This window comes from Arvicanthis niloticus, chromosome 9 (genome assembly GCF_011762505.2).
Source record: "Arvicanthis niloticus isolate mArvNil1 chromosome 9, mArvNil1.pat.X, whole genome shotgun sequence".
NCBI classification, from domain to species: Eukaryota; Metazoa; Chordata; class Mammalia; order Rodentia; family Muridae; genus Arvicanthis; species Arvicanthis niloticus.
Genome location: NC_047666.1, coordinates 63093448 through 63119603, shown reverse-complemented (window position 1 = coordinate 63119603; position 26156 = coordinate 63093448). Strand labels below are relative to the sequence as shown.

Genomic DNA, 26156 nt, shown 5'->3' with positions numbered 1-26156 from the left:
ACACTGTTGTGGATGGCTGGAAGTGAATAATCTGAGGAACATGATATAGCTGTCTCCTTAGAGGTCTGCCAAAGACTAACACACTCAGAGGATGATGCTCACAGTTAACCACTAATATGATTAGCGGTTTCCCAATGGAGAAATTAGAGAGAGGACTGAAGGAGCAGAAAGGGTTTGTGACCCCAGGAGGAAAGCAACAATACCAAACAACCAGAGCCCCCCAGGGTCTAAACCACCAGCCTGGGAACACAGGGAGGGACCCAAGACTCCAGCGGTATATGTAGGGGAGGATGGCCTTGTCGGGCATAGGTGGAAGAGGAATTTCTTGGTCCCATAAAAAAATAAACACAGAGTGGGAGGAAATGTGAGGGTGGGGAGGGGATAGTGGGGGGGGGGTAGTTGCGGTCACTGCCTCATAGAAGCACGAGGAGGGGGATGGGATAGGAGGTTTCTAGGTGGTGGGAGGAAGTGGGGTAAGGGGATAAAATCTGAAATGTAAATATTACAACCAATTTTTAAAAGGGGAAAAAAAAAGAAAAGTTGTTAGAACCAACATCTTTAAATAAATGTCAGCCCCCTAGGGGGAAAAATTTTTTTTTCTTGATACTAAAACTTGTTCTGAGAATTGTATATTGCAGAATACACAGCCTTGGTGTATCTACTCATCAAGCATACTGAGCAGACCTGCCCAAACCTCCGATGTCCTGGAATTCCATCTGGATTCAGTGAAGACACAGCGTCAGAGGCTTATCAATTTACTCTTCCCCCCACCCCTCTTCTAATATCTCAACGCCCGTAATCAGCTTGAAGAAGTTAAAGAAGAGTCAGCGCCCCTATTCCCTGGGCTTGGGGACTAAGGTGGTTAATAATGGTCTGTCTTTCTAGGGAAAAGTAGTGGTTTTGTTGGAACAGGGAGGATTAGCTAGGACTTACTGCATAGCCATAACCTATTGGTAGAAATCTGTATAATTATTATCAAGATGAAGTTATAATTTCTTAAATAGTACAAAATTTACTTTGATTTCAAATTTAAAAAAAAAAAAAAAAAAAGGAAACCGAGTCTGAAAGCCATGTAGGAGTTGCTGGAGACTGTTCACTTGGGTGAGGTTCATAGGTAGAGCCTAGCTCTGATCCTGAGCCTAGATCTCATCTGCTATAACTGAGCCTGTAATGGGACCTGGCTTCTGCACCTGCTGGCATCCCATCTAAAGGTACCTACTTCCTACTGGGACCGGGGACTGCTATGTGCATAGATTTCTCATCCCTCTTCCTAATGTCATCATTCACCCTGACAGCAGAAGTTGATTTCCAGGGCCCACCTCTCCACCATGCACAGAAGTAACATGACTGAGAGATTTGAGAACTGGGTGTTCTTAAGGATACATTTATAGGTTCAGGCCACCAAGCTAAGTTTCTGGAGAGACATCTTCACCTTGTCCCTGCCCACCCAGATGATGCTATAATTCTATTGCTTCCTGGACACGAGATGGTCTCAGCCTCCAGACACTGGGCTAGGAGTATGTGCAGAGGGACCATGTGTTTCATCCCTTAAAACCAGCCTCAGACCTCAGATTTAGGTCACAGCTATCATCTCAGACTTCAGACACAGTCCACCACCAGCCTTGGTTAAAATGAGAACTTGGCCTTTATTGTGGGCCTAGGAGGGCACAAAGGGCAGGATGCACAAGGGAAGGAGTGGTTCTCTGGCCGATCAGGCCATGGCATGGGCAGAAGTGGGAGTCTGCTGTAGCTGTACAGGCCTCACTTGCTGCAGTTCCGGGGAGAACACCTGCATTGCATGGCATTGATGACCTCGTGGTACACGACAGAGCCATTGGTGCAGTGCAAGGGCACACGCATGGGCTCCGTCCTTGAGGGCAGGCAGCAGGAGCAATGTTCTTGCACATCCTCAATGTCAATGGAGTACACAGCCTTGCTGTCACACTTCCCCTGTAATACATCAGAGAGATGAGGCATCACAATGTTGGATGGGGCCGCAGGATTCTGGGACCACCTGTATCCATCCACCTCCTGCCTTACACAGAGACACCTGGGGGAGCTAGGTAGCTTCTAAAGGTAGATCTTAGAAAATGTGAACCTCCTTTCTCCAATTATTACACATACCCAAATCCACCCCTCTGTCCATGATTTTTACACACACTGATTGATCCTGGATCCCAGTTCTATTCACTAAGTAAAACATTTACTTTAAAAAACAATGCTCACAGTCCCTTGAATCTCACGACTTTTCCACATCCTTCTAGATGATAACTAAAGACACTTAGCTTTTCACACCCAGGTCTTCTGGAAGTCGCACAGCTTTACCTGGCAGTAATGAATATCCACTTCCTCTCGGGACTTGCAATCTCCCACTTTGATGTACTGCACATTGGCTGTGATGTCTTTGCAATCAGGCTCCTCACCTGTAGGTCAGGTGAGAGATGCAACTGGAGGACTGGCTAGCTGGGGTTCTATAGAACCCTTTCCACATCCAATGCCTTCACTAAGTTGGAAATGCTCCTCCTCCCATCAAAAACTAACCAAAGCCAGATTCAGGAAAAAGAATTAAGTTCTTCAAGCTCAACTCTACTGTTCCTGGTTCCTCAGATGCAGAGATATCATTGCTACTGGGTTTAACTCACTTAACAGTACAATTTGCATTGCAGAAGGAACCTAGGTTGACTGTGTTTTTGTCATATAGACAGATGACACTTGCTTTTAATATAACTTTAAATTTCATAGCCAGGACAATCATGTCATACTGTAACTATAACTAATGAACAATTGAGTAGCCACTAAATAGACTGAATATCAGTTCATCCCTATATTTGGCTAGGAAGGCAAATGCCATGGTCACGTACATATTCATTTCCTTGGTAGAGGCTGAGAAGACTCCTAAGAACCTTTGTGCAACCGTCTTTTTGAGAGTTGCTACTTCTATGTCACCAGCATGAGAGTCCTTGTCTACAGTGGCCTTCATAGCTGAAGCTCTGCTTGACTCACTGCCAAATCTAAGGTTTAACTCCAGCTTACCACTCTGCTCTGAGTCGTGATGCCTAGCATGGCTCCAAATCTAGGCCAGCCCTATAGACACGTTAGCCTGCCTCTCAACTTCAGATGAATTCCATTTTAATGGGCAAGTCTTCCAACTGCACAAGAGAGTGAATTTGAAGCCAATATGCAATATTCTCTTGCTATAGATTTCGATTCTTGAGTATAGCTTATTTTCTTTATAAAAAGTCTTACAACCTCCTGAACATACTGACCAATGAAGAGTCCTTATTGATGGTTTTGTAGATAGCAGCCTCTTAACCAGATCCCAAGAACAGCATCTACAGAGAATGCATTTTCCCTAATGGCTTCCTGAATTCACAGTCTTAAACTGTTCTGAAGGAAATTTGGAAAGAAACACTCTCAGGGTGTTTTCTCCTTCTGCTGTTCAGTGATGGCCATCACTGGGCTGTTACAGCCAACCATCAAGGAAAGAAGAAATGATTAAAGGAATTCATACTTTCACCCTTCTCTATCTGCAACCATGAATCTATGAATCTAAAATGACACTAAACAAACTAAACTTTAAAAAAATATATTAGTCTAAGCGAGAAATTTGTGACTTGTGCTCATGAACACAAAAATGGACAGGGCAGATATTGTCTGGTACCTATCTCCAAAGCCCACCACTCTACCAATGGGAGCCATCCGCACTGTATAACAACAAAGTCAAGAGGGACCAAGGTTGATGACAATAAGGCCATAAGCTTGGAATAGTCTTATGATGCTCCCTCACGAGAGATATTTGAGCAATTGAAGATTCTAAGGTGCATAGGAGGCAAGAGATGGAACAAGAAAAAACATATGGAGTGATTACTTCAGGGTGATTGATAGGAGATTTGAGCAGGGAACAAGCTAATGACAATCAGGAAGGGAAGGCCATTGGCTGAACGGATGAACATAATGACCAACTCAGAACTAAGAACTAGTTTTCTGGAATAAAGTCGATTTCAAACAGTGGTCCCTGGTCTTGGTCTAATAGACATAAGCTCTTAGTTATGGACTCACATGTGTCACAACAGGTGCCTGGAATTTTCACTATTTTGCCCTAAAAAAAAAAAAAGAAAAGAAAGTACAAGATCAGGCACAAATAATTCAACATGGACAAGTCTCAGATCATATGAATTCCTGGCTCTGAACTCAGAGCTCCGAGCTGAAATCCCCAGATAGAAACTGCTTTCCCATCACAACTGTGAGCCAAGCGAACACTCCACCTGACCAGAATGGTCAGAAACTTCATTTCCAGAAAAAAAATGAAATGGGGTCCATGTCCTGCCTCCCTGTTTAAAGATCATGGCTTCCCTCCAGTGACCAACCATTTTCAAAGCATCTATGTCTCAGAGGACTCTTTTCTTCACCATTTCATTGACTCCTCAACTAAGACAGATCTCTGTCTTGGACACTGCAAGATTGTATGAGAGCTGGGCTGGATGTTGCACAGAACGCCATCCTTAGAGTCAAACACTGAGCTATTCTAGACAAAGGTGGAATGTGAAGCACAGTCACTCACTCCTTCAGCCAGACATTTGTGTTCATCGAACGGTGGGCAGCCTGTGACCCTCTTCTCCCAGATGTACTCTCCTCTCTCGTTGACCCTGCACAAATGACTGTCACAGCCATCCTGGAATGTCTCATTTTGCTGAAAAGACAGAGTGGGCAGAAGACACAGTGAGAACAAATGCATGATATTGTTGGGATTACAAAGCTACCGTCAGTCATGGCCTTGACTTCTTTTGAGCCAGACAACTATGGAAGAAGGATGAGACCATACGTAACAACCCCTGCCCCCACTCAGAGTACAGGCTAGAGGTGGGGGTCTTGGCTCCATAACTTATTTGTTAGGAAGAGTTTTGCAGAAATATAAAAAGTTCTCAGACTACTCCAACCATATACATACTTACAAGATGGAGGTACAGTAACAGTAAATTAACTAATTGATACCTGGATGAGATATGAACCAAGACACCATCTCTCAGACCCAACAGAAAGTTCCAGAAGTCACAGGTGGGTCTGCTCACCCTGATTACTTGTCTAGTCACACAGAGTCTCAAGGCTACAGAAAATCTTTTTTTTAAGCCATCCAGATCATGAGGCCATACACCAATGACATACTTGGTCAGGAAGAGCAGAATTACAAGGCAGTCAAAGAGGAAACGTGGTTGCCTTCCACATGTCACCTACCCTTTCTTTAAAAAATGAAGTGTGAAAAGAAACCAACAATGACCCCAAACTAGTCCTTCTACTTAAAGAAAAGACACCCCCAAGAAAAGACAGCCTCCCCACCCTCCGAGAAAGAAACTAGAGACTGGTGTGAGAGGAACTCCTGAGTTCAGCTTGTGCCCACCTTTAGGGTCATGATCTGTCCTCCTCTTAGCTGAATAGTGCAAGCTGTAGGCAAGCATCTCCCACAGCATTCACCTTGGCTCTTCTCTTCCCGATAGCCCTGTATCCAGGAAAGATGGCAGCCATGGTTAACTTCCCAGAGCACCTTGGTTATGAATAGGTTCACCTGGCTGACTTCTTACCTCTGCCAGCCCACAGTTGCTCCCAGAGTGCAGCAGACATCCTACTTAAACTAGATTCTGCCAGGCCTCACTCTTCCCTCTGACATTTCTTCCCTCCATCTATGTGCATCTCATTCTAGCTGTAGCAACTTGACTTACTAAAGAAGACCTCTCCACTGAGCTCTGTACTTATAAATCCAACTGTGTACTATTTATCTATTTTTACTATTTATTTGTTGTCTTGAAACTTTTACCAAAATGAGACTAGATTTTTTTTTCCTTCCAATATCACCCTTTCCCAATTGTCTTTTATCTTGGCAAATAGTGTCAGGACCTAGTTGCTCAAACTGGACATCTAGAAGTTATCTTGATTCCTCCATTGGTTGTTCTCAGTGCTTCCACCATGGCTGTTAACTAAGTCTTGCCAAAAATGCATCTCATACCCATCCACTGTCAGTCATACTCATTCCCTTCTGTCACCAACCCATCGAAGCCACCATCGTCTTCCTCTGACTCTGGAAGTCTCATCTTGTCTCCCTACTCCATTCCTACTCCATTCTACTCCTCCCATAGGTTAACACACGTCCATTACAATGACCTTCCTAAGACTTATCCAGCCATGACACTCTCCTGTTTAAGATTCCTTGAGCACAGTCCTGATTCTAGCAGTGACACAGGAGCTTGTATTGGATGGAACACACACACACACACACACACACACACCTTCGGATAACAATGGCAAACGGTTGACAGATAATAAAACAACTATTAAAGGCAAAATCAGAAATAAATTGATGGTTACTTGACCTTTAAAGACAGGTGGTGGTAGCACATGCCTTTAATCCCAGCACTGAGGAGGCAGAGGCAGGCGGATCTCTGTGAGTTTGAGGCCAGGCTGGTCCACATAGTAAGTTCTAGGACAGCCAGGGCTACATGGTGAAACTCTGTTTTGAAAAAACATAAAAGAAAAAAGAAGGGACCCTTGAAAAACAGGAAGTATAATGGGGAAAATTCACATTCTAATATCTTTTCCCACCAGATTGCTTGTAGAACACTGGGCAGCTAGAACTCAGGAGATTATATGTGTCTTCTCCTGAGGACTTAGAAGACAGAGTCCAGAACTACTAGAATATCTGAAAACTAAGCAGCACTCTCATAAAAAAAAAAAATCAAAACAAGGAAGCCTACAAAGCTCCATGCAAATGCCCTTCACATACTTTGTTAAACTACACATGTACTGCAGAGCCTGCAAGAACCCAGGGACAAAGGTAGGTAATCAAGAGATCTGAGCAGAAAGTCATCTGCCATGTCTCAGAGAAGACAGAGTTAAAGAGAGCTAGGTAAATAAACATTTTGGGTTTCTAGCAAAATCTCACCAAGACACAAACTTACAGGCATCAAAAGACTAACACTGATATTAAAACCTACCAAAAGCACTGTATATAAAGGAAGAAAATCAGAAACCTATCACTCTCCCATCATAGACATAAAAGTGTGATTTTTTTAAATTATAAATGGATCTAGCAGTAGATGCAGGAAAGGAGACCATTCCATGACTGGATGAGATTTATTCAAACAATGACACTTGAACGAGATTTTGCCAGGCCTCACTCCTCTCTCTGGCATTTCTTCCCTTCACACGTGGGCATCTCGCTCAAGCTGTAGCGCTCTGACTTATTAAAAGGGATTAGCTGCGATCTCAGCAGCTAACTGGACTTGTTCTTGCCGGGAGATCCAGGTTCAGTTCCCAGCATCCACCATATCACAACTTCAGCAGTCACCAAGCGTGCTCACAGTGCACATACACACATGCAGGTGAAATGTGCATACACATAACATAAAGAATTTAAATCTTAAAAAAATAGTAAGCTTAAGCCAGCACCTCACAGAAGAAATAGGCAGTACGAACATAAGTTGCCCTAGACCCTCTATCAACTGAGAAACACACATTTAATATAATCTAAGATGAAATCCCACAACAACAAAAAATAAAGAAAAAAAAAAAAACACACTTAGCAAAACCAAGCATTGTTAAGTTTACTGGAAGCCTGACACTCAGAAGCTCTCCCTGATCATCAAGTAAGCCCCGAGGCGTGTATGCTAAGCCCTCTGTGTCCAGCAGCTGGTGCATCAGCTCAGAGCTTGATGTTGGCTCAGGAGAAGAGCCCTTCGTTCATATCGACACTGGGAAAGACAGCAGCTTGCAGGTAGCAAGATTGTACTGTTCTGCAAAATGCTTCCACACTCAGGAGATGCCATAAGATTGCCAGTGTCTTATTTTGCAGGCTAAACATACTTTAAACACTTTTTAACAAGATAAAAAAAAAAAAAAAAAAAACACTACCATCAACTGTCTCGTCATTTTGTAAAAACAAAAGCTCTTACTCTCCTCCTTCTCCAAAAAAAAAAAAAAAAAAAAAAAAAAAAAGAATGCGCTCTAAAACATAAAGTGAAGATACGTTTAGTAGGGGCTGAGAAGATAACTCAGGCAGTAATGAGAAAGCATGAAGACCCAAGCCCAAGACCCTAGCATCCACATACAGTGTCAGGCTGGCTATGCACGCTTGTAATCTCAGCACTGGAAAGGAGGCAGGAGATCCCAGGGTCACTGGCCAGGCAGCCTAGCCTAACTGGTGAGGTCACGGCGAGAGGGCATGTCTCAAAAACAAGACGGACAGCTGGCCTCTGACTTTTGCACACACACACACAGGAGGGAGGGATGGCAAGGAATAGAGGGAGAGAGAGAGGGGAGCACCTAGAAATATATATTTATATATATATTCCTGTGGGCTGCCAACTCTTGCCATTCTTGTTTTCATTTGGCCACCTGTAGTGATCACTGAACTGGAGCCATTCTCTGGGGACCAAAGGGCCTGTGACAAAATCTATAACACTTTAAGCATAGTGTCTGATGCCTATAATTCTAGCATTCAGGAATCTGAGGCAGGAAAATATAAGTTTTAGGCCAGCCTGAGCTACAGTGTAAGACTTTGTCTTGTAATACAGGGTAGGGGATGACCTCTAATCAATCAGTTTTAGCACCAGATGGAAGTCTCTGCCAATATGAAGGGGCAGCATCAGTAAGCTTGCCCAGGAGTGAATTTAAGCAATTTGCTCTTCGTAAATCTCAACCTATGAACTTGATGTGCCTTTTGGGGGTCGGACATTAAGATGGAGCTCAACACAGAGGCAGGGAACCTGGGCCCTGGGCCAAAAGCACCACTTTGAAATGACGCTGTTGGATTTTGAAGATCACGAGGCAGTGTTTCAATTGCAAGGTTGAAACTGTTTTTACAATGCACAGCTCCTGAAAGGTACACAAGCAAGGGAAATCGGAGGGAAGAAAAGAGGTGGGCGGAGCGCGGGCAGAGCGCCACGCGAATGTGAGCGATTGGCTCTGAGTCAAGTGAAGAAATAAGGCACCGCTCCCATCAGGCCGACTTCATGCATTCGGGTCTTTTTAGTGAGTGTTAGAACATAGGAAGCTGGGTCCTGAGACAGAAAAGTGAACAGTTCTCTACCCGAGAGGTGAGGATACCCTGCGAGTGGAGAAGGAGGGAGGAGGGGACAGGGAACAACTGAAAGGACAATGGGTGACTTTCACACACCAGGGAGGCAGAGCCCAGACAGGAATAGAAAAAGCAAGGAGGACTATAGGGGCCAAAGGAACAGAAAGGAAAGGGCAAGAGAGTGAAGAATAAAGAAGCTATGTTTGTCAGGATGGGTGTAGCTTGAGACGGGAAGGGGTATGTATTAGCACAGGAGTGTGTGAAAGAAACAGATAACTTTCCCTCCCAACTCCCCAAATAGGTACAGGCCCCATGTGTTTGAATGTTTGTCCCATATAGAGTGGCACTATTTGGAGGTATGGCCTGATTGGAGGAGGCGTGGCCTTACTGGGGTAGGTGTGGCCTCATAAGTGTGTCACTGTGGAGGGCCAGCTCACAGACTCTCCTTGCTGCCTGTGGATCAAGATGTAGAACTCTCAGCTCCTCCAGTGCCATGTCTGCCTGCAGGCTGCTACGCTTCCCACCATGATGATAATGGACAAAAAACCTCTGAAACGGTAAGCCAGCCTCAATTAAATGATGTCCTTGCTGTAGTCATGGTGTCTCTTCACGGCAGTAAAACCCTAAGATACCTGCCTAAGTACAGCTGGACACCCAGGTGGCCAATGCCAGCAGGCATGTGTGTCATGGGCTGCCTCCATGTGCCACTCTCCTGGGCAGTCCCATGGGACATTCAACTCATTGTGCCAAGTCAGCTCACACACGCAGGGACCTTGTCTCTGGCTGCTACTGGTCAGTGTAGGAGGAGCCAACTTTTTCTCCACCAATGGCTCAAGTTTCCAGACAGCCACTAACATCCGGGCTACAGCCAGTTGAGTCCTAGTTTACAGCCATTTTAGCTCTGCTCTCTCTGTTCCACCTCGTCCCTAAGCTCCGCCTTGCTAACCACACTCCAGGAACTCCTTCAGCCGTCTCCTTGCGCATGCCCTTCAGTCAGGCCCCGCCTACTTCACTGACTTGTATCTGTTGGCTGTCTACCATCCTCCACCCTGAACACTCATATTCAACATTCAACTCCTTGTGGAGGGTCAGTTGAGCAGCCCATGGCAGGATGGCCTCTCTTCCCCCATGTTTTCCTTACGTTTGCTGTCAAGCTTCATTCATCTCTACCACTCATCAGCACAAACCACCTCATTCTGGTGGAGGCATCGAGCAACCTAGATGCCACTCACTCCAGTTGTCCCGCCCCCAGAGCCGTAATGAGCTGGCCTACAGTAGGTAAGTCTTAGCAATGCTTGAAATGCGCATAGAAGGCAGACTAATCTAGGGTTTCTGAATGGGGGTACACTGCTCTAGCAAGATATCAGAATGCTGGAGAACAGAAAGGGATACTGTGGAACAGAATGGGCATGTGTTTTAAAATATGTTTAGTATTTTCTGGAGGCAGTGAATGTGCCATACCTCCTGAACACTAGAGGGCGCTACTAGGAGCGGCTAATAGACCCCCCTCACCCACATAGGCTACAGCTCCATCCCACCACCATCACCACCCCTCCTGCTCAGCTTCCTGATGACAGGAGTGTGAATTTCTGCATCTGTTTCCTCACTGCCTGGAATGCCAGTCAGTGGACGGTGAAGGAGATGGTGTGTAATTGCAGATAGCGTTATTCTGCTCCATGTTGGAAGCCTGGGGTGTGGTAGGGAGAGTTGTTTTACACTCACTTGTAAAACCCTTACTCCTAAACCATCAGCTGCCACTTCGCAAAAGATAAAGAATCTATATTTAATTGGTTTCTTTTCATCACAGCATAGATTCTCTCTCTCTCTCTCTCTCTCTCTCTCTCTCTCTCTCTCTCTCTCTCTCTGTTGGATCGGGCAATCAGAAAGAGCCATGTGTCCTACAGGGCCATCCACTCCACGGACATTTTGTTAAGCCTTGCTTTGAACCTGACACTGTATCAATTGCATGGAGGACATGATGTGGATTGCTTGTGTCTTGTTTGGATAAAAGCAGGAAGTGCCCACATGACTCTCAGCTCCCACCTTGTTCCTCATTCTGTCCCCCATACTTCCCAGTTGTCACCTGCCCCGTGCCCTGCACTACTCACAAGGGCCCTTACTGCCCACCGCTCAGCCTATGGCTTTGTGAAGCCCAGGAGAAGCCCCTCCTGGTGCCACCTGAGTTAAGGTAATCCCTGCCTCTAGATCACAGGAAGCTTATCTATCAATGTATTGTCTAAAACAACCAAAGTGCTTGGATATTAATTAATTAATAATAAAAACAAATCCCAAACATAAAGGGTAGTTGCAGGAAGAATTAAGGCTCTTCAGGCATTTAGATCCCATCAGCCTGTGTGAGGTTTATAACATCCCTGTTAAGTAAGACTAAGAGTTATAATTAAAACAATAACATCACACCCCTTAAATATATATAATTTTGTGTCAATTAAAATTATGTTAGAATTAAGAGTAAAGTAAACTAAAATATGAGTTTTAAATTATGATACATTGATTTTTCTTCACCTACCAAACTAAAAGGTATCCAGTTGTCAGAATGTACCTTAAGAATGTGTCTAGAACAAGCAAGAATCACAACTCGACAAATAAAAAGAAAGAAACAATAAATGTCTGTATGTGTATGGGAGAGCACATGTGCACTGACATGTGTGTCCACGTGTCCGTGTGTCCATCCAGGTATGAGCACAGGCATTCACATTCCACAGACCACTTTAAAAGTCCGAGGACAGCTGCTGCTTGTGCATGTTTTGAGAGACAGGGTCTGTCCGTTGCCCACCACCCCGCATGCCAGGAACTTTTCTGCCTCTGCCTCTGCCTCTTATTGCTCTGTAGGAGCAGCAGTGAGACTGTAAACATGTTCTACTGCACTCAGCTTGATGTGAGTTCCTGGGATTCGAACTCAGGTCCTCATGTTTGCACTGAAAGTGTTTTACCCACTGAGCCATCTCCCCAGCCTCCTGACGAGCTATCGAGATGACTCGGATGTCTAACAATGAAAAGTAGATTGTATGCATTGGGGCACATCCATTTATAGGAAGACCATATAAAGTCTTGCACACTGCAAAGGGTCTCACAAGTATTTCTTGACTGATTTTTTTAATGTTTTCAGAGTATGGTGGTAATGTTTCTTAAAATATGATTTTAATGATGCAGAGTTGAGAGCATAGCATCAGAAGCCTTGGAAACATGGTTTTAGAACGCAAGAAGAAAATGCTGGACATGTATAAGACCAAATTGTAGTTATTACTGAGGGATATGATTTGAGTAGGTGTCCTGACAGCTGTCAGATATTGCCCATAATCAGAACTAAGGCAAGATTTAAGGAACCAGTGAGGTCCTGTTGCTTGGCTTCCACAGTGACCTCAGTCCCTCGGTTCCTCGGGCCTTCTCTTACCATGGGGCAGGCCTTGCAGGTGGTCTTCCTGCACTCCAGCTTGAATCTGGAGATGGCTCCTCTCTGCACGATGCAGCGGCAGGTCGTGCATAAGTCAACCATCAGACTCTTCCCAGGCTGGAAACAGAACCAGAGTCTGGTTTCCCAAAGGCCAGAGACTCCTCCAACCTCATCCCCTCAGACAGCCATCACTGAGATGTACCCTCCGCTTCTGGTGACCATTCCCTCCCCCACCCCACCCCCCACACACACACCTTAAACATGGAGGCTGTAAGAGAGGTAGCCAGACAGTGGGAGAGGTGCTCAACAGAAATGTGCTCTGTGACTGTGGTGTGATCTGCATGTACAAAAGGCATGCTCACACGCTTGGGGTATGGAGCAGCAGGTGAGTGCAGCACAGCCCACCCATGCCCTGAAGAGTGAGAAGTGTGGCCGCAGTGTGGCTAGGAGACTGGAGCTCCCTGGGGGTGGTTAGAGAAAGTCTCCAACTTCCTTGGTTTTCCATTTTAGACTGATCTGCCTATTCTTCCCATAGCACCCCCAGACCATCCCACCCCTTAGCTCCAACTTACCCCAATGATGGTGCCGTTGAGCAGGCAAGCCTCCACAGGCTCTGGGGGAAGGAAGTAACCTGTGAGTATAGACACACCCTCCCCAAACCTGATACTCTTACCACATCCTGGCCTCCCTCTCCTGTCTCCTGACAATTCCCCACATCTTACCTTCCTGCTCGAGCCCCAGTGGCCTCTCTTCCCCCTTCAACTAATGTATTAGAACCATCCAACTCCTCACTACCATCCTAATGGAGGACAAGCCTCTGGGGCACTAGTTAGCTGAGTTCGTGTCTGAGGGATGGATGGGCAAGTTGTGTTTTGGGCTTGCAAAAAAAAAAAAAAAAAAAAAAGAAGGTGTGACTTATTATCACTGTTTGCCTGTCTCTCTGCCAGCAGGGTTCAGAGATAGCAATGCCTTTCCCTAGGTGAAGCAATGTTGTCCTACTGAAAACACAGCCTCCAGAGTCAAAGATACCTGGTCCAAGGAGAGTCCACCACTCACTCTGTCAGTATCATGAGGATTAGACAAGGCAATAGTTAAAAAATCATCACTGGGCTCTGAGCCAGGTGCAGTGGCTTGCAGAAAGCTACCACTGCCTCCTCTTGTCTGATTTCTCACAACTGCAGTAGGAACAGATTTTTGCTGTGCCCATTCTCTGAGTTGCTAAACAAACAAAGAAGTTGGGGGTCTGGGGAAAACAGAGTCCTGAAAGCAAGCACAGGCCCAGGCCGGTCTGGCCTGCCTAACTCACCACAGTGACAGATGGGACAGCACTCTGAGGTGTCACAGTTCATCTGGAAGCCTATGGGACAGGTAGGGACAGCCAGCTGTGGACAGGAGATGTTCCTCTGCTGCACGAAGACTGCATCCTCCACACGGACACACTCGTTGATGAGGCAACGGTTCTCAGGAACAGCCCACTGAGATCCAACCTGCAGAATACACAGGCCATCAGAGGTACCAGGCAAGACATGGGCCCAACATCTTGTGGCAGTGTGCTGTTCTTGGAGAAGAAAGCCCATGAAACTCTACACCCCCTGAGGGGCCATGGGCAATTAACAACTGTAGTGGGGTATGTCCTTCTCTCCAAGGCTGTAGCTACTGATAGGCTGGCAGCTGGTGTTCTAATAAATAACATCCATCTATACCAGGGACAGAAACTCTAATTGACCTCAGTAAACCAGAGAGAGAGAGAGAGAGAGAGAGAGAGAGAGACAGAGACAGAGACAGAGACAGAGACAGAGAGACAGACAGAGAGACAGACAGAGAGACAGACAGAGAGACAGACAGACAGACACAGGCATAAAAATAGGAGTGAGGCATATTAAGAAGGGCTCTGGTGGGGGAGGGGAGAGGAGCGATGAGAACAAGACATGAACTGACTAAAATTCATTATATAAACATATGGACCTGTCAAAGAATAACAATAAAAATAATAACTTAAGGAAAATGGCTTGATACACCACGAAAAGTGACCACCTGGGGATCACAGAAGACAGCTAACCAAGCTGCTCTGAGGAGACAGGAAAGAACAAGAGAAAGGGGTCCACAACAGAACAAAATGCTAAATCTAGACCTACATAAACAGCTGGGGAACTTTACAACTAGACTGTTTGGTTCCTTGAATTATAAATTTCTCCACTTCTCTTGGACCACTGGGAAAGTTTCTACTGAAGTTAATGCCAAAGTTCAAGGCCTGGGCAATGCAGTATAGAACAGTGCTTGTATAGCCCCATGGAACCTGACAGACCACCAGCTACACAGGATGGTGAGGCCATACCTCTTAGCCAACCACTGAGAGACTGCATGACCTCAGAGTCACCATGAACAGGAGGTCTTAAGTTCCTGGGAGTTTACAGATCTCTCAGGGAAACCACTAGGCTTCTCCTCAAATTCACAAAATGGGAAGTCTGAGGCAGCTTTAACTAGTTCCTAAGGGGTAAAGGAATCCCACAGCTGGGATTCAAACCAACAGCTGTTGACCCTCCCTGTGGAGAAAGCAAAAAATGAGGGCAGTGGGGTACACACAGGTTGGCACTGATGAACTGCAAAACAGATTCCCAGGCCTGGAGGGAAGAGCCCTCCTCTCCTTCCTCCCTGTGACCCAGACCTACACTTTTCCAGAAAGAGTCGGAATCGGAATCGCCTCGCAGTGAGCCAGGTTCTATTTTGCAAGCAGACGGCAGGCACCTTCCACAGCACTCGCCTTCATGGAGAACGTAAGAAAAACCCTGAAAAACAAAAACAAAGGAGAAAAAAAAAAAGCAGGGTGTAGGCCAGACCAGCAACTGAGAAACAGATGTTCTTACCTGAGCTTCACATTAACGGAGCCCTGGGAATAACTGAGACAGCTGTGCTGGATATTTTCATCTCTGCTGTCCACCAGCCTTGAGTCCTAAGCTAGGTCTTCACAGGCTGAAGAAATCAACCCGCCCTCCTAGAAGATTCCACGTTGAGACCAATATCTAATCCAGGTGAATATTAAAGACAGTCCAGAGTTCAGTCAGAAGCACCTAATGAATCTGACTTCTGCCATGGGCAAACCTAGAGCTTCGTGTCGACTGCAGGGAACTCTCAGGATGCGTAGGATCTAGTCTCTGCTCTGCAGGTGAGGACCTGCACGAATGAGTATCTTCATTCTAGCACTGCCCAGCATGTATAATGCTTTAGCTCTTAAATATCTCCTAAATTACTATGTTATTCCCTGAGCCTGTGGCCCTACTGTGTGTTGGTAGAAAACTTTGGAGGTAGAGCCTAATGGATGCAAATTGGACCATCAAGGGTGTGCCCTGTAGGAAGAATGTCGGACCCCAGCCTGCCTCTGCACCCTCCCTCCATCTCTCCCCTCTCCTCGCCACCATGAGGTGAGCAGCTTTGCTGCACCATACTCTCCTCACTGTGGGATTCTGCCCCCACTACAGCCTGGAAACCAGAGGAGGAATAGCCACAGACTGAAACCACAGGCCAAAATTACTCTTTCCTCTAGGTTGATGTTCTTAAGTACTTTGTCATAGCAATGGAAAGCACACCAGTTTGCAGAGGTCAGAGTCCTTGGCATTTACCTAGTAGTTTAAATTGTATAGTATATATTACTCTCCCCCCCACCCCCCGCAAAAAAATGAGGTGAGCAAATGACAGAGATTGACCTTCCCCAGAGAACCAAGCAGGGGAGGTCAGCATCCTGGGAGTTTGTCAATCTATCTTGCCTCTAGAAGATCCTCTATATGGCCACGGTATTAGGAACTTAGATTAAGAGGTTGGAAGGAAGGCTCAGTGGTTAAGAGGAGTCACGTTTGATTTTCTGCACCCACATGGTGGCTCAAAACCATGTGTACCTTCAGTTACAGGGATCCAATGCCTTCTTCTGGCCTTCGTGGCCACAAGGAATGCATGTGGTGCAGACACATGGGTCATACACATAAAAATAAACAAAACTATTTTTAAAAAAAATAACTTAGATTAAAACCTTCCTCTGAACATCATGTGCAAAGAATGGCATTGACAGTGTGGCTGAGTCTGGAGCAAAGAACCCAGTACAAGGCTTTACCCTGGGGCTGTGTCCTTAATAGAGAAGAACTAGATGGCAGATTCAGATGGCATGGATGCCAAGTATGCATGGTTCCCCAGGCACTCTCAGAAGCTGTGTCAAATCTAAAGAGGCACCAACGCTCCCTTCCCTAGGGGACTGCAACCACCCCAGAGACCCAGCTCAAGTTCATACCATCTCCGTGGGACTTGTTGGCATCCCTACCCACGTCACAACAATGCGCAGTGAGCTGTCCCTAGCCTTTTATCAACGGAGACTCAAGTCACTTATTGTGCATAGATGAGGTTCAGGCTGCTATGGGGGGGGGGGGGCTGACAAACTAGTATGATGTACTATATACACCTTCCACTACAAAGCAGGACATTCCAAATGCCATGAAAGGAGTAGAGACCTCAGAGACACCTGAGGAGAGTTAACCAATGTCTTGAGACTTCTGGCAGACCTCTCTGAAGCCTCTCTAAAAGTGCTGAGTCATCTGGATGGAGACACTCCTTTAACCTTTTGATGCATCTCACACAGTCAATATTACAAATGATTCTTAGCCACCTTGATCCCAGAGATCCACTGGCTTCTCGTGCCCAGATGCCCCAGCCATGCTGCAGAATTTCCCTTTCTGAACTCTCCCTCCCAATAATCTCAAAAAAGCAAAATGAAACCAGCATTTTCATCATCCCTTGTCTTTTCCGTTATTCCATCAAACACGCTAGCTTACATGTATGTTGACACACTTGTCAGACCCTTCACCTTACTCACTCTTCCATCCTGTTTGCATCAGCTTTCAAATTAACTGAAGTGAGTCTAATATCCACCCAATCTGCAGACATTCACCACTGGGGGGGGGGGGGAAATGCCTTAGCAGGACAGTCCTAGAACCATGATTACCACTGCTGACATGCATAGGGAAGACACGGAATCCAGGTCCCTTGGCCCCTGCTGGGGCTATCTGAGGGCCATATGCTAAAGACCTTGTCCTCTTTCCCAGAACTACATGAACCCATACACCCTGGGAATATTAGTTACTTCTGTGTAGTTGTGACCAGAGTTCCTCCTGACAGAACAAGAAGTAGGGGGGAAAAGCCCCAAAGACACACCCCCAATTCTTCCAGGCAGGCCCTACTTTCTAAAATTTCCACCACCACACAAATGGCCCTACTACCTGGGAACCAAACATTCAACAAAGAAGTCTATGAGGACATTTCATATTCAAACCATAAAATTTGAGGTTTCAGTTGCACTGGACTAGAACAGTCCCTGGACTCTAAGTCAGCAAACACTAGTTTTTGCTGGTTTTAGTGAGTTGGAGGGCTATGGACAACACCACTTTCTATGTTGGCCCTTTGTTTTCCCAGTAACATGTACGAAGAACAGCCACCATTTGTCTTCCTCCTGAGAAGTATCATGAGTGACTAAAACATTATCCATTACCTTATTGACATTTCAGTCAACAATGTGTCACATGAATGACAGTGACTGTATAAAATTATTATGGAAACAGGGATGGTGGTACATGCCTGTAATTCCAGGACTCATGAGGCTGAGACAGGAGAATCACAAGTTTGAGGCCAGCCCGGGCTACATAGTGAAACATGTTTCAGAAAACAAAAAACAAATCGAGTATAATGGAGCTTTTAAAAAAACCCTATCCACTAGCATCCTAAGACAGTAGGCATAGTACATTATTCTCATACTTGTAATTGCTGCTGTCAACAGACCTGCTACCCAGACAGTCACATGAAAGAGTAGCATACACGGCTACTATCATGTGTGGAACGTGATAAATGCCTATATTACTGCTCTGTGTACACACAACACATTCACCATTATTTTAGAATGCTCTCCTACTAGTTGTAAAATAAAAAAGGTTTTGGAAGGTAGAAAATAAATCATGCCTCACAGGAAACAATCTCATGCATCGGGTGTTTAGTGTGTCTTCAGAGTACATCAAGAGACCTGCAGAATGATTAACACATACACCATCTAGGTCTGGATAAATGCAACCTGTCATGTTCTCACAACTCTGAAGTCACTCAATCACACACTTCTCAAAATGGGTCCGTACCATGATGCACTGCCACAGATGGGACAAGAAAAAAATAAATGTCACGTGACCATGCTGCCTCCCTACCCACCACACCCTTAACTTCTAGAAGGTTCCTCTAGATCTTTCCCACTGTTTATTTTATTATAGTTACTGAAAATAGGTTCTATCCTTTGAAGTCAAACTTTCCCACTGAAACAAAATATAAGAAAGAATCCTGACTGTTCAAAGTTCAGACAATAAAAGACTATGGAGGCCCCCACCCTTAGGGAGCTCCTCATAGCATACTTCTCCCCTCTGAGGCTCATACTTTTCCCCTCTTTGTGAAAGAAGAGGCAGAAGTATCAGAAGTATTGAAAGAACCAGAGGTGGTTGATAACATCAAGGAAACTGTTTTTTTCAGATGCAACAGGGCAGTTGCACATATAAACTGTGACAGTATGCGCAAGACCTGCTCAAGCTCCAGAAAGACAAAAATCTCATCATAGGGTGGGATGGTGGACACAAAACCCCACCAGCAACTGAGCTAGTGGCATTTGGTAGCTGCTGAGAGAAGAGAGCCCATTTTCTCTAATGACGTAGGTTGATTCCACTCCCAAGACATTAGCTGAACAACAAACTCAGTGGAAGGAAGAAGAGAAGGAGGGAGGAAAGGGGGAGGAAGAAGAAGAGGAGGAGGAAGAGGAAGGAGAAGGAAGAGGAGGAGAAGAAATCTCAACATTGGGTAAGTCACAATGGGAAGGTAGCCATGTTGGTAAAAGGAGGAGTTAGGGGAAACATAAATATATTTGGGATACACCATGAAATCCTTAAAGAATTAGCAAAAACACTGGGTAAGTTTATAAAAAATAAACTCCAATATCACTCTCACTACTTGATAGAAAGTCACTGCTATCAATGGTCAGTGGGATGAAGTGGACAGCAAAGGGTTTTTAAAGCTGGGTGCTCACAAAAACGTCTTTGTGTCTTGCACAGCATCCTCCCCCAAAGGCATTGGCAGCTCCACACATCCCACTGTAAGTAGGACAGCAGATAAGTAGAATGGCTCTCCCAAAGCCCACACTTCTGCCATCATCCACATACCCCAGATGACTTCAAGAGTGCGGCCTTCCCTAGAGTCAATGCTGACAGCAGCAACCACACGTGTATGCTGGGCAATTCTGCTTTAACATTGACAATGTAGTGATGACAAGGGGTCAATCCTGTGAGCCTTATTTGACCCACAGTTCTCCCTAAAGATAGATGCTCCCTTCTTCTCGAGTCTGAGCAGTCTTCAGCTAGAACAGGGTGGCTTAGGAGAAGGCCAGCACGCATTAAATTTGGGGAGCACAGATCATATTTTTCTAGACCTGAAATTATAAACACAGTCTGAAAATTGCCAGTCTGTATGGAAGTGTTGTCACACATCGTAACAGGAAAATCACAGAAGACTCAGTGTGTGTGTCAGACTTAGGATCAACTGCAGTGGTGTCTGAGGGTGGAAGAGAGAATGAAAATAGAGACAAGGTTTTCCTGTTTCCATGCTCAAACCCACATGGACTTAAATCCATACAACAGCCATACACATGAGCCAAGGATAGACCACAGAAAGCAAGCATGACAACTTTTTTCTCTCACTTCTTCCCTTTTACCCAACCTGCTCTCCGAACATCCATGTGTTGAGCGCTTGGTCCTCACGCACCAGTGTTTGAAAGTGGGGTCTTTGGGAGGTAATCGGAACATGAGGGCTCCAATTTTATCAATGGATTAAACCATGGGGTGTGTCGCTTAGCTGGATATTAGAAGGTATGAAAACTTTAGGAAACATGGCCTAGTTAGAAGAAATCTCTTGAAAGATCTATGCTATATTCTTATTCTCTCTCATATTCTGTGTGTGTGTGTGTGTGTGTGTGTGTGTGTGTGTGTGTGTGTGTCTCATTCCCCCAATCTCTAGCTTTCTATTTTTCTTTTCTTCTCACCCTCTTGCCCTCTCCCTTTCAATATAGATAGGTATGTATGTAGATAGTTAAATAAATACTCTTCCTACCTCCCTCCTTCCCTCCCTCCCTCGGTCCCTCCCTCACCCCAATACGCCCTCCCTCTCTTCCCTACCATGCCGCACCCCACCCCTGTGCCTCACTTACTGGCTGACAGCCATCTTCACAGGGCTTCTGAGAGCACTGCGCCACACGCAGGCCCACAACAGTATCCTCCATGTCGGTGCAGGTGCATGTGTCACAGCCCTCCTCCCAGAACTGACCAACGGGATAAACGGTGCCTCGGTGGACACATACCTGGTGACACAAGGTTTCTGAGAATAAACTCATTGGGGTTGTTTAATCAAGTGGTTAGTGACACTCATGGTATGAAAGGTGAACAGAAATATCCCCACACACTCCGAGTCGACGATGGCGGATATCTCCTCTTTTAGACTGCTCTGTGTGTCTTACTGCTTTGGATTTATAGACGAATACAATACATGCTAACAAGATCAGAAGTGAGGACTGTATCCTACATACATACAGAGCACCTAACACAACACCAGTCTCTTAAAACATAGCAGTTGTTTGGGCCTGTGAGTGGGTAGGTAGGCAGATGGATGGATTCATGGATGCATGGATGAACTGACAGCAATGAACAAATAGTTAAACTATGAAATACTCTCTAAACAATCCTCGCAATCACAGCATCTCTTTGGCTAAGCTTGTTAAATCCATACGCTGACGGTAACCTCAGCACCTAGTCATTGTTAATGCATAGTAGATTCACGGTCAATACCTCCTGAGTTGATGGAACTCACATGTGGGTGAGACGGAATTCTGACTGCCCACCTACCTATCCACCTCGCCCCTGGTTCAGGGAGGAGGGCTGAGATGTTCAAATCCTCTGTGCCAAGTAATGAGTGAGGCATCATCACATCCAGAGCTGGGCAGTGCCTACCTTGTCAGGGAGACAGGTGGTTGTGGTGCAGCCACAGTCGTTGGTAGTGGCCGAGGCCAGGTAGCCAAGTGGGCAGCTCAGTGTGGAGTTGACACAGCTGCAAGCACACTCAAACTCATCACAGCACTGGGTCTTCCGAAGGGTGGGTGTCCGGTGAGGGGGGCAGGAGGGTGGGGACACTCTTTTGCACTCTTCTTTCCTGCAGGCTGGGGTGGACACAGGTGACACCCTCAGTCCTGACACACTGAGGACTGTCTTTCACTTGTGCTCCTAAGTACATGACTGTGGCAGAGTCCTTGGACCCAGAATAATAAGTCAGATATGCACATACACACATACACCCAGCTTAGCAGCTATAGGGCATTTAGAATACCAAGATAACAGCCATTCTTCCAAAGGCAGCATCAGTGAAGAGAAAAGTAAGGTTGGGAATCCCTATAGAGGATGCGGAGGCTGCTCAGCCCCTGTACTAGCATCCCCAGGAACACACAGACAAGGCTGGATGCTCTGAGCGATACCAGATACAGAATCCCTAAATCCCAGAGGGACCTAGGCACACTATGGCTGGCCTAGAAGGTTGCACAATTCTATTGCCACCTCAGTGCCTCAAACATCACCCCCCAATCTTACCATCTCCAACAATGTAAAAATGAAAGGTTATCCGTAATGCTGTCCCAACTACAGTGCTATTGTATAAATGCTAACCCCCATTCCTGCATCCTGCACCTAATTCCAACTGCATTATGATGTGCCCCCTCCACTCTCAAAGTCTACATCAAGGAACTCAAGTGAGATTCCAAAGTAAGTATCCAAGAACACCCCTTGAAATGGACCCTTGGTAACTAAATACAGAACTCCATGTCTTGCTGTGCCTAATTTTAGCCCACCTTTGGCTAAAAATATATTTGATGATTAAATATATAAACCTATGGAGGAAAACGTCCTCGTAAGTTTGAAAATAAGGTTCAGTGATGAAGACAAACAAGGCATCATGTCTTCCCCTCAGTGGCAGAGGGGACAAGGAGAACAAATAACTACAGGGTTTGAAGTCTAACTGCCTGAGCCCCAACAGCTGCTTTGTGTTTGTCTGCTTGCTCGATTCTATTATAGATATTTTGTCTACATGGATATCTGCGCAACACATGCATGTCTGGTGCCTGCAGAGGCCAGAAGAGGCTCCTCTGGAATTGGAATTACAGATGGTTGTGAGACGCCATGTGGATGCTGGGAAATGAACCTCAGTCTTCTAGACTCTTAACCACTGAGCTACCTCTCCATCACCCTTATCTGTGTTGTAATGTACCCCCAAAATAGCATGGCTGCAGCTGTGTCCACACTGGTAAGACCTGCAGCAGATACAGCAGGGCAGTCAGAGGAGTCAATTAAGTGTGACCTTAAGTCTTCTTTCCAGATGTACCCTAAACCTAGGTTCAGATAGCTAAAGAGAAGAATGAGACTGTCATGATTCCCTAAACAGAAGAGGACTTCCCAAGGCTAGGAGAGAGTGACTCCACAGTGGCCTTACCACAGGTAAAGGTGGGTCTGCATTCTCCAGGGTTGGTCAGGATTGGCTGGAGCCCTCCTTCACATGGAGGCACCGGAGGCAGGTTGCAGCTGACCAGGTCACACACTGGGGTTCAAGAAAAAGAGGCACATGCAGGTTTGGTGAGTTCACTCTTGTGCTGCATGTCAGTGAGAGCTCCATGCCCTCTCCTGTGGAATTTTACTATTTTAGGGGGATGGTGACAGCCAATAGCGGTGGGTGGAGATTAGACATGAGGGAGGGATGACACATTAGATGGATGGTGAATGGATAGATAAGTGGATAGGGATGGATAGAAGGGGGAGGGAGGAATAGTTGGAAGGAAGGAAGGGAGGGAAGAAGGGAGGGAGGGAGGGAGGGAGGGAGGGAGGGAGGGAGGGAGGGAGGATACGGATAGGAGATAGGTGCATGGAAGACAGATGATAGGTGGTTTAGGTGAGTAGATGCTTGGATACACAGAAGGAAGGTTGATAAATAGATGACAGATAGATACATAGATACACATACATACATACATACATGCATACATGATAGATGATAGATAAATAGATAGATAAGTAGATAGATAGATAGATAGATAGATAGATAGATAGATAGATAGATCACTAATGACAGATGTCGCGTTACCTCACACTCACCATGCTCCTAAGTATGTTACCATTTGCAGCTTTCAGCTAAGACTGAATCCTCTACACTTCAGTTTCCACGCTGTACCGTGGAAACTCACCAGGTTACCCCAAGTTACTTACCAGGTTACTTACTAGGTTAGCCCAAGGATTTCATGAACTTATGAAAGTGCAGTCCCTGGCATATTACAGAAACTTAAATTTGTCTATAAGCTGGAGGACTAGACCTAATGACGACGACGCCCCCGCTCAGTTTTCTCTATTACTAATAGAGACTTGCTTGATAAATCTGTTCTCAAACCAGACTGAACCCCTATGATATGTGTTGATATCTGATAAATTCCATCAGCATAGATCAACTTCCTAGAATCCTGGCTTCCTTTCTGGCTCCTTAGCTTCTCCCATGGTCCATCCACTCTCCCTTGAAGTTCTGCCTTTGGAGAATGAATTAACAAACACGCTTGATGGACAGGGATGAGAATGTCATTAGCTCCCTGTCATGCGGCAACTTGACCTTCTCTGAACTTCCCGAGTCTCACTGTCACCATACACACACACACACACACACACACACACACACACACACACACACACCACTCCATATACAGCAGCTTACTGAAGGCCTGAATGTGATCTTCCCCATAGCGAGTATCCTCAAAATCTTACAGAAAACGTCATTTGGTAGTGTGACATTTCCTTCAGCAAACCGCTGTAGCTCCAGCCACCCCCCCCACCCCCACCATGCTATCATTGCTCTTACACCTCACGTTTAAAGCTACTTTGTTAGAAGCTCGGGGTTTTTTGGAATATTTTTCTTTTAACCCAGCCCTTTCCTACCTTCCTTTGCACACCCTGTGACTAAGAGAGTATATTGTAGCACCTATGGTCTGACCCACGTGGGACTAGCCTGGGCTCTGGACCCTGGAGGAATTTGCTGAGTAGACACTTACCACACTCATACTCCGGGCAGCACAGGTTTGGACTCTGCTTGAGGCGAGCCACTTCACAAGGGCCACATGTGGGAGCTGGAGGAGAAGAATAGCCACAAAACTCAGAAGAAAAACAAATCAAGTACGGTCTAGACTAGAGAAGGTTTTCAAAGTTCTCATTCACTGAAAGCCAGCACAGACCCTGATTGGGGCTCTCACAGGATATGGGCCATGGGACCGGGATGAAATGCTGGATTGAGCAGATCTTCACAATGGGTCTTGCTACATCCTCAGGCTTAGCTTTCAGAAGACTCTGAGTCTGAGGCAAGCATTGGGGTGGAAGGACAGGGGTACATCTGACAGTACCTACTCCAGGTACCAAAAAGGGACTCCTGATTGCAGCAGGCAGAAATAAGGTCTCAGGAAGAAAAACCCCTCCATGGGGACTTTATTTGGATTGGTCCGCTATGTGTATGACTGGGTGGCTGGAGACCCACAGAGTCCTTCTTCCATCAGGACACCAGGCAGGGAAGACTCACGTACCTCGGGCTGTGGGACATGGCTGTGCAGTGCAGTTAATCTTCCTCCCACTGAGGCACACACAGATCTGACAAGGCTGATGCTCTGGGACCCAGGTCTCTAGGAACTGAGGGGAAAACAAGGCTAAGCAGACATACAGGACACTCTGGTTCGAGCCACCGGGTCATGTAAGTCAGTACTCCAGCCAAGAGGGCTTGGCTTGCCCTCTTGAAGGCCTGGACATATGGGTATAAGACGGTGGGTCAAAGGCCCTGTGGCGGTCTTGCCAGTCTACTTGAGTTTGTGTTGCTTGTAACAGGACCCTGTTCAGAAAGAAACATGTTAAATAGACAAAGCTGCTGACTGTAAACAGGATGGAGGAGAGGAAGACCAGAAGAAGAAAACCATTAAAAAAGCAGAGTGAGGAGCATGGCAGGGGTCGGGGTCTATATACCTGTAATCCCAGCAATTAGGGAGACAGAGGCAGCAGGATCTGGAGTTTTACGTCAGCCTAGGCTAGATATAAGAACCTGTACCAAGAAAAAGAAGAAATGAGGGATGGGGAGAGGGAGGAGAAGAAAGAAGAAGAAGGAGGGGAAGAAGAAGAGGAGGAGGAATAAGAGGAAGAAGAAGAGGAGGAAGAAGAGGAGGAGAAGGGGAAGTAGTAGTAGTAGTGGGGAGGACAGGGAGAAAAAAAACAATAAAAAAAATTAAAAAGAAACCAAAGCAGCTGCAGCTGCTATTTCAGGCTGAGGCCTGGAGTCCCTGGGAAGATTCACAGAGCACTGACTCCCTTCTGGGGCAGGAAGCTGAGAGTGACAGCTGGAAAGTCCTGCTGTAATGTTTTGATTTTTTTTTCTCTCTCTCTCTCTCTAAATGTGGACCTCGGGTACCTAAAGAATAAGACTTTTTTTTTTTTTTTTTAAATCAGAAAGTGGTGCTGATAACATGGTAATTAACCTGCCTCCCACTGAGGCACCTGGAGAACTGACAAGGCTGATGGT

The 26156-nt window shown here is 45.8% G+C and overlaps 1 protein-coding gene across 1 annotated transcript in view; it reads right to left on the bottom strand.

The window, feature by feature from the left end:
• Nucleotides 1-1626: 1626 nt before the first annotated feature.
• Vwf (von Willebrand factor) overlaps nt 1627-26156 on the bottom strand; it is a 132930-nt gene continuing 108400 nt past the window's right edge. Inside the window, exons 39-52 of the mRNA XM_034512425.2 lie at nt 25177-25279; nt 24655-24729; nt 23061-23165; nt 21536-21741; nt 20740-20889; nt 15146-15262; nt 13783-13963; nt 13049-13089; nt 12477-12593; nt 5396-5494; nt 4562-4690; nt 4060-4099; nt 2326-2423; nt 1627-1950 (exon numbers count right to left, since the gene is read on the bottom strand). Of these exons, the coding sequence (XP_034368316.1) occupies nt 1762-1950; nt 2326-2423; nt 4060-4099; nt 4562-4690; nt 5396-5494; nt 12477-12593; nt 13049-13089; nt 13783-13963; nt 15146-15262; nt 20740-20889; nt 21536-21741; nt 23061-23165; nt 24655-24729; nt 25177-25279 (1650 nt within the window). The 3' untranslated portion in view covers nt 1627-1761. The remainder of the gene's footprint in view (nt 1951-2325; nt 2424-4059; nt 4100-4561; nt 4691-5395; nt 5495-12476; nt 12594-13048; nt 13090-13782; nt 13964-15145; nt 15263-20739; nt 20890-21535; nt 21742-23060; nt 23166-24654; nt 24730-25176; nt 25280-26156) is intronic.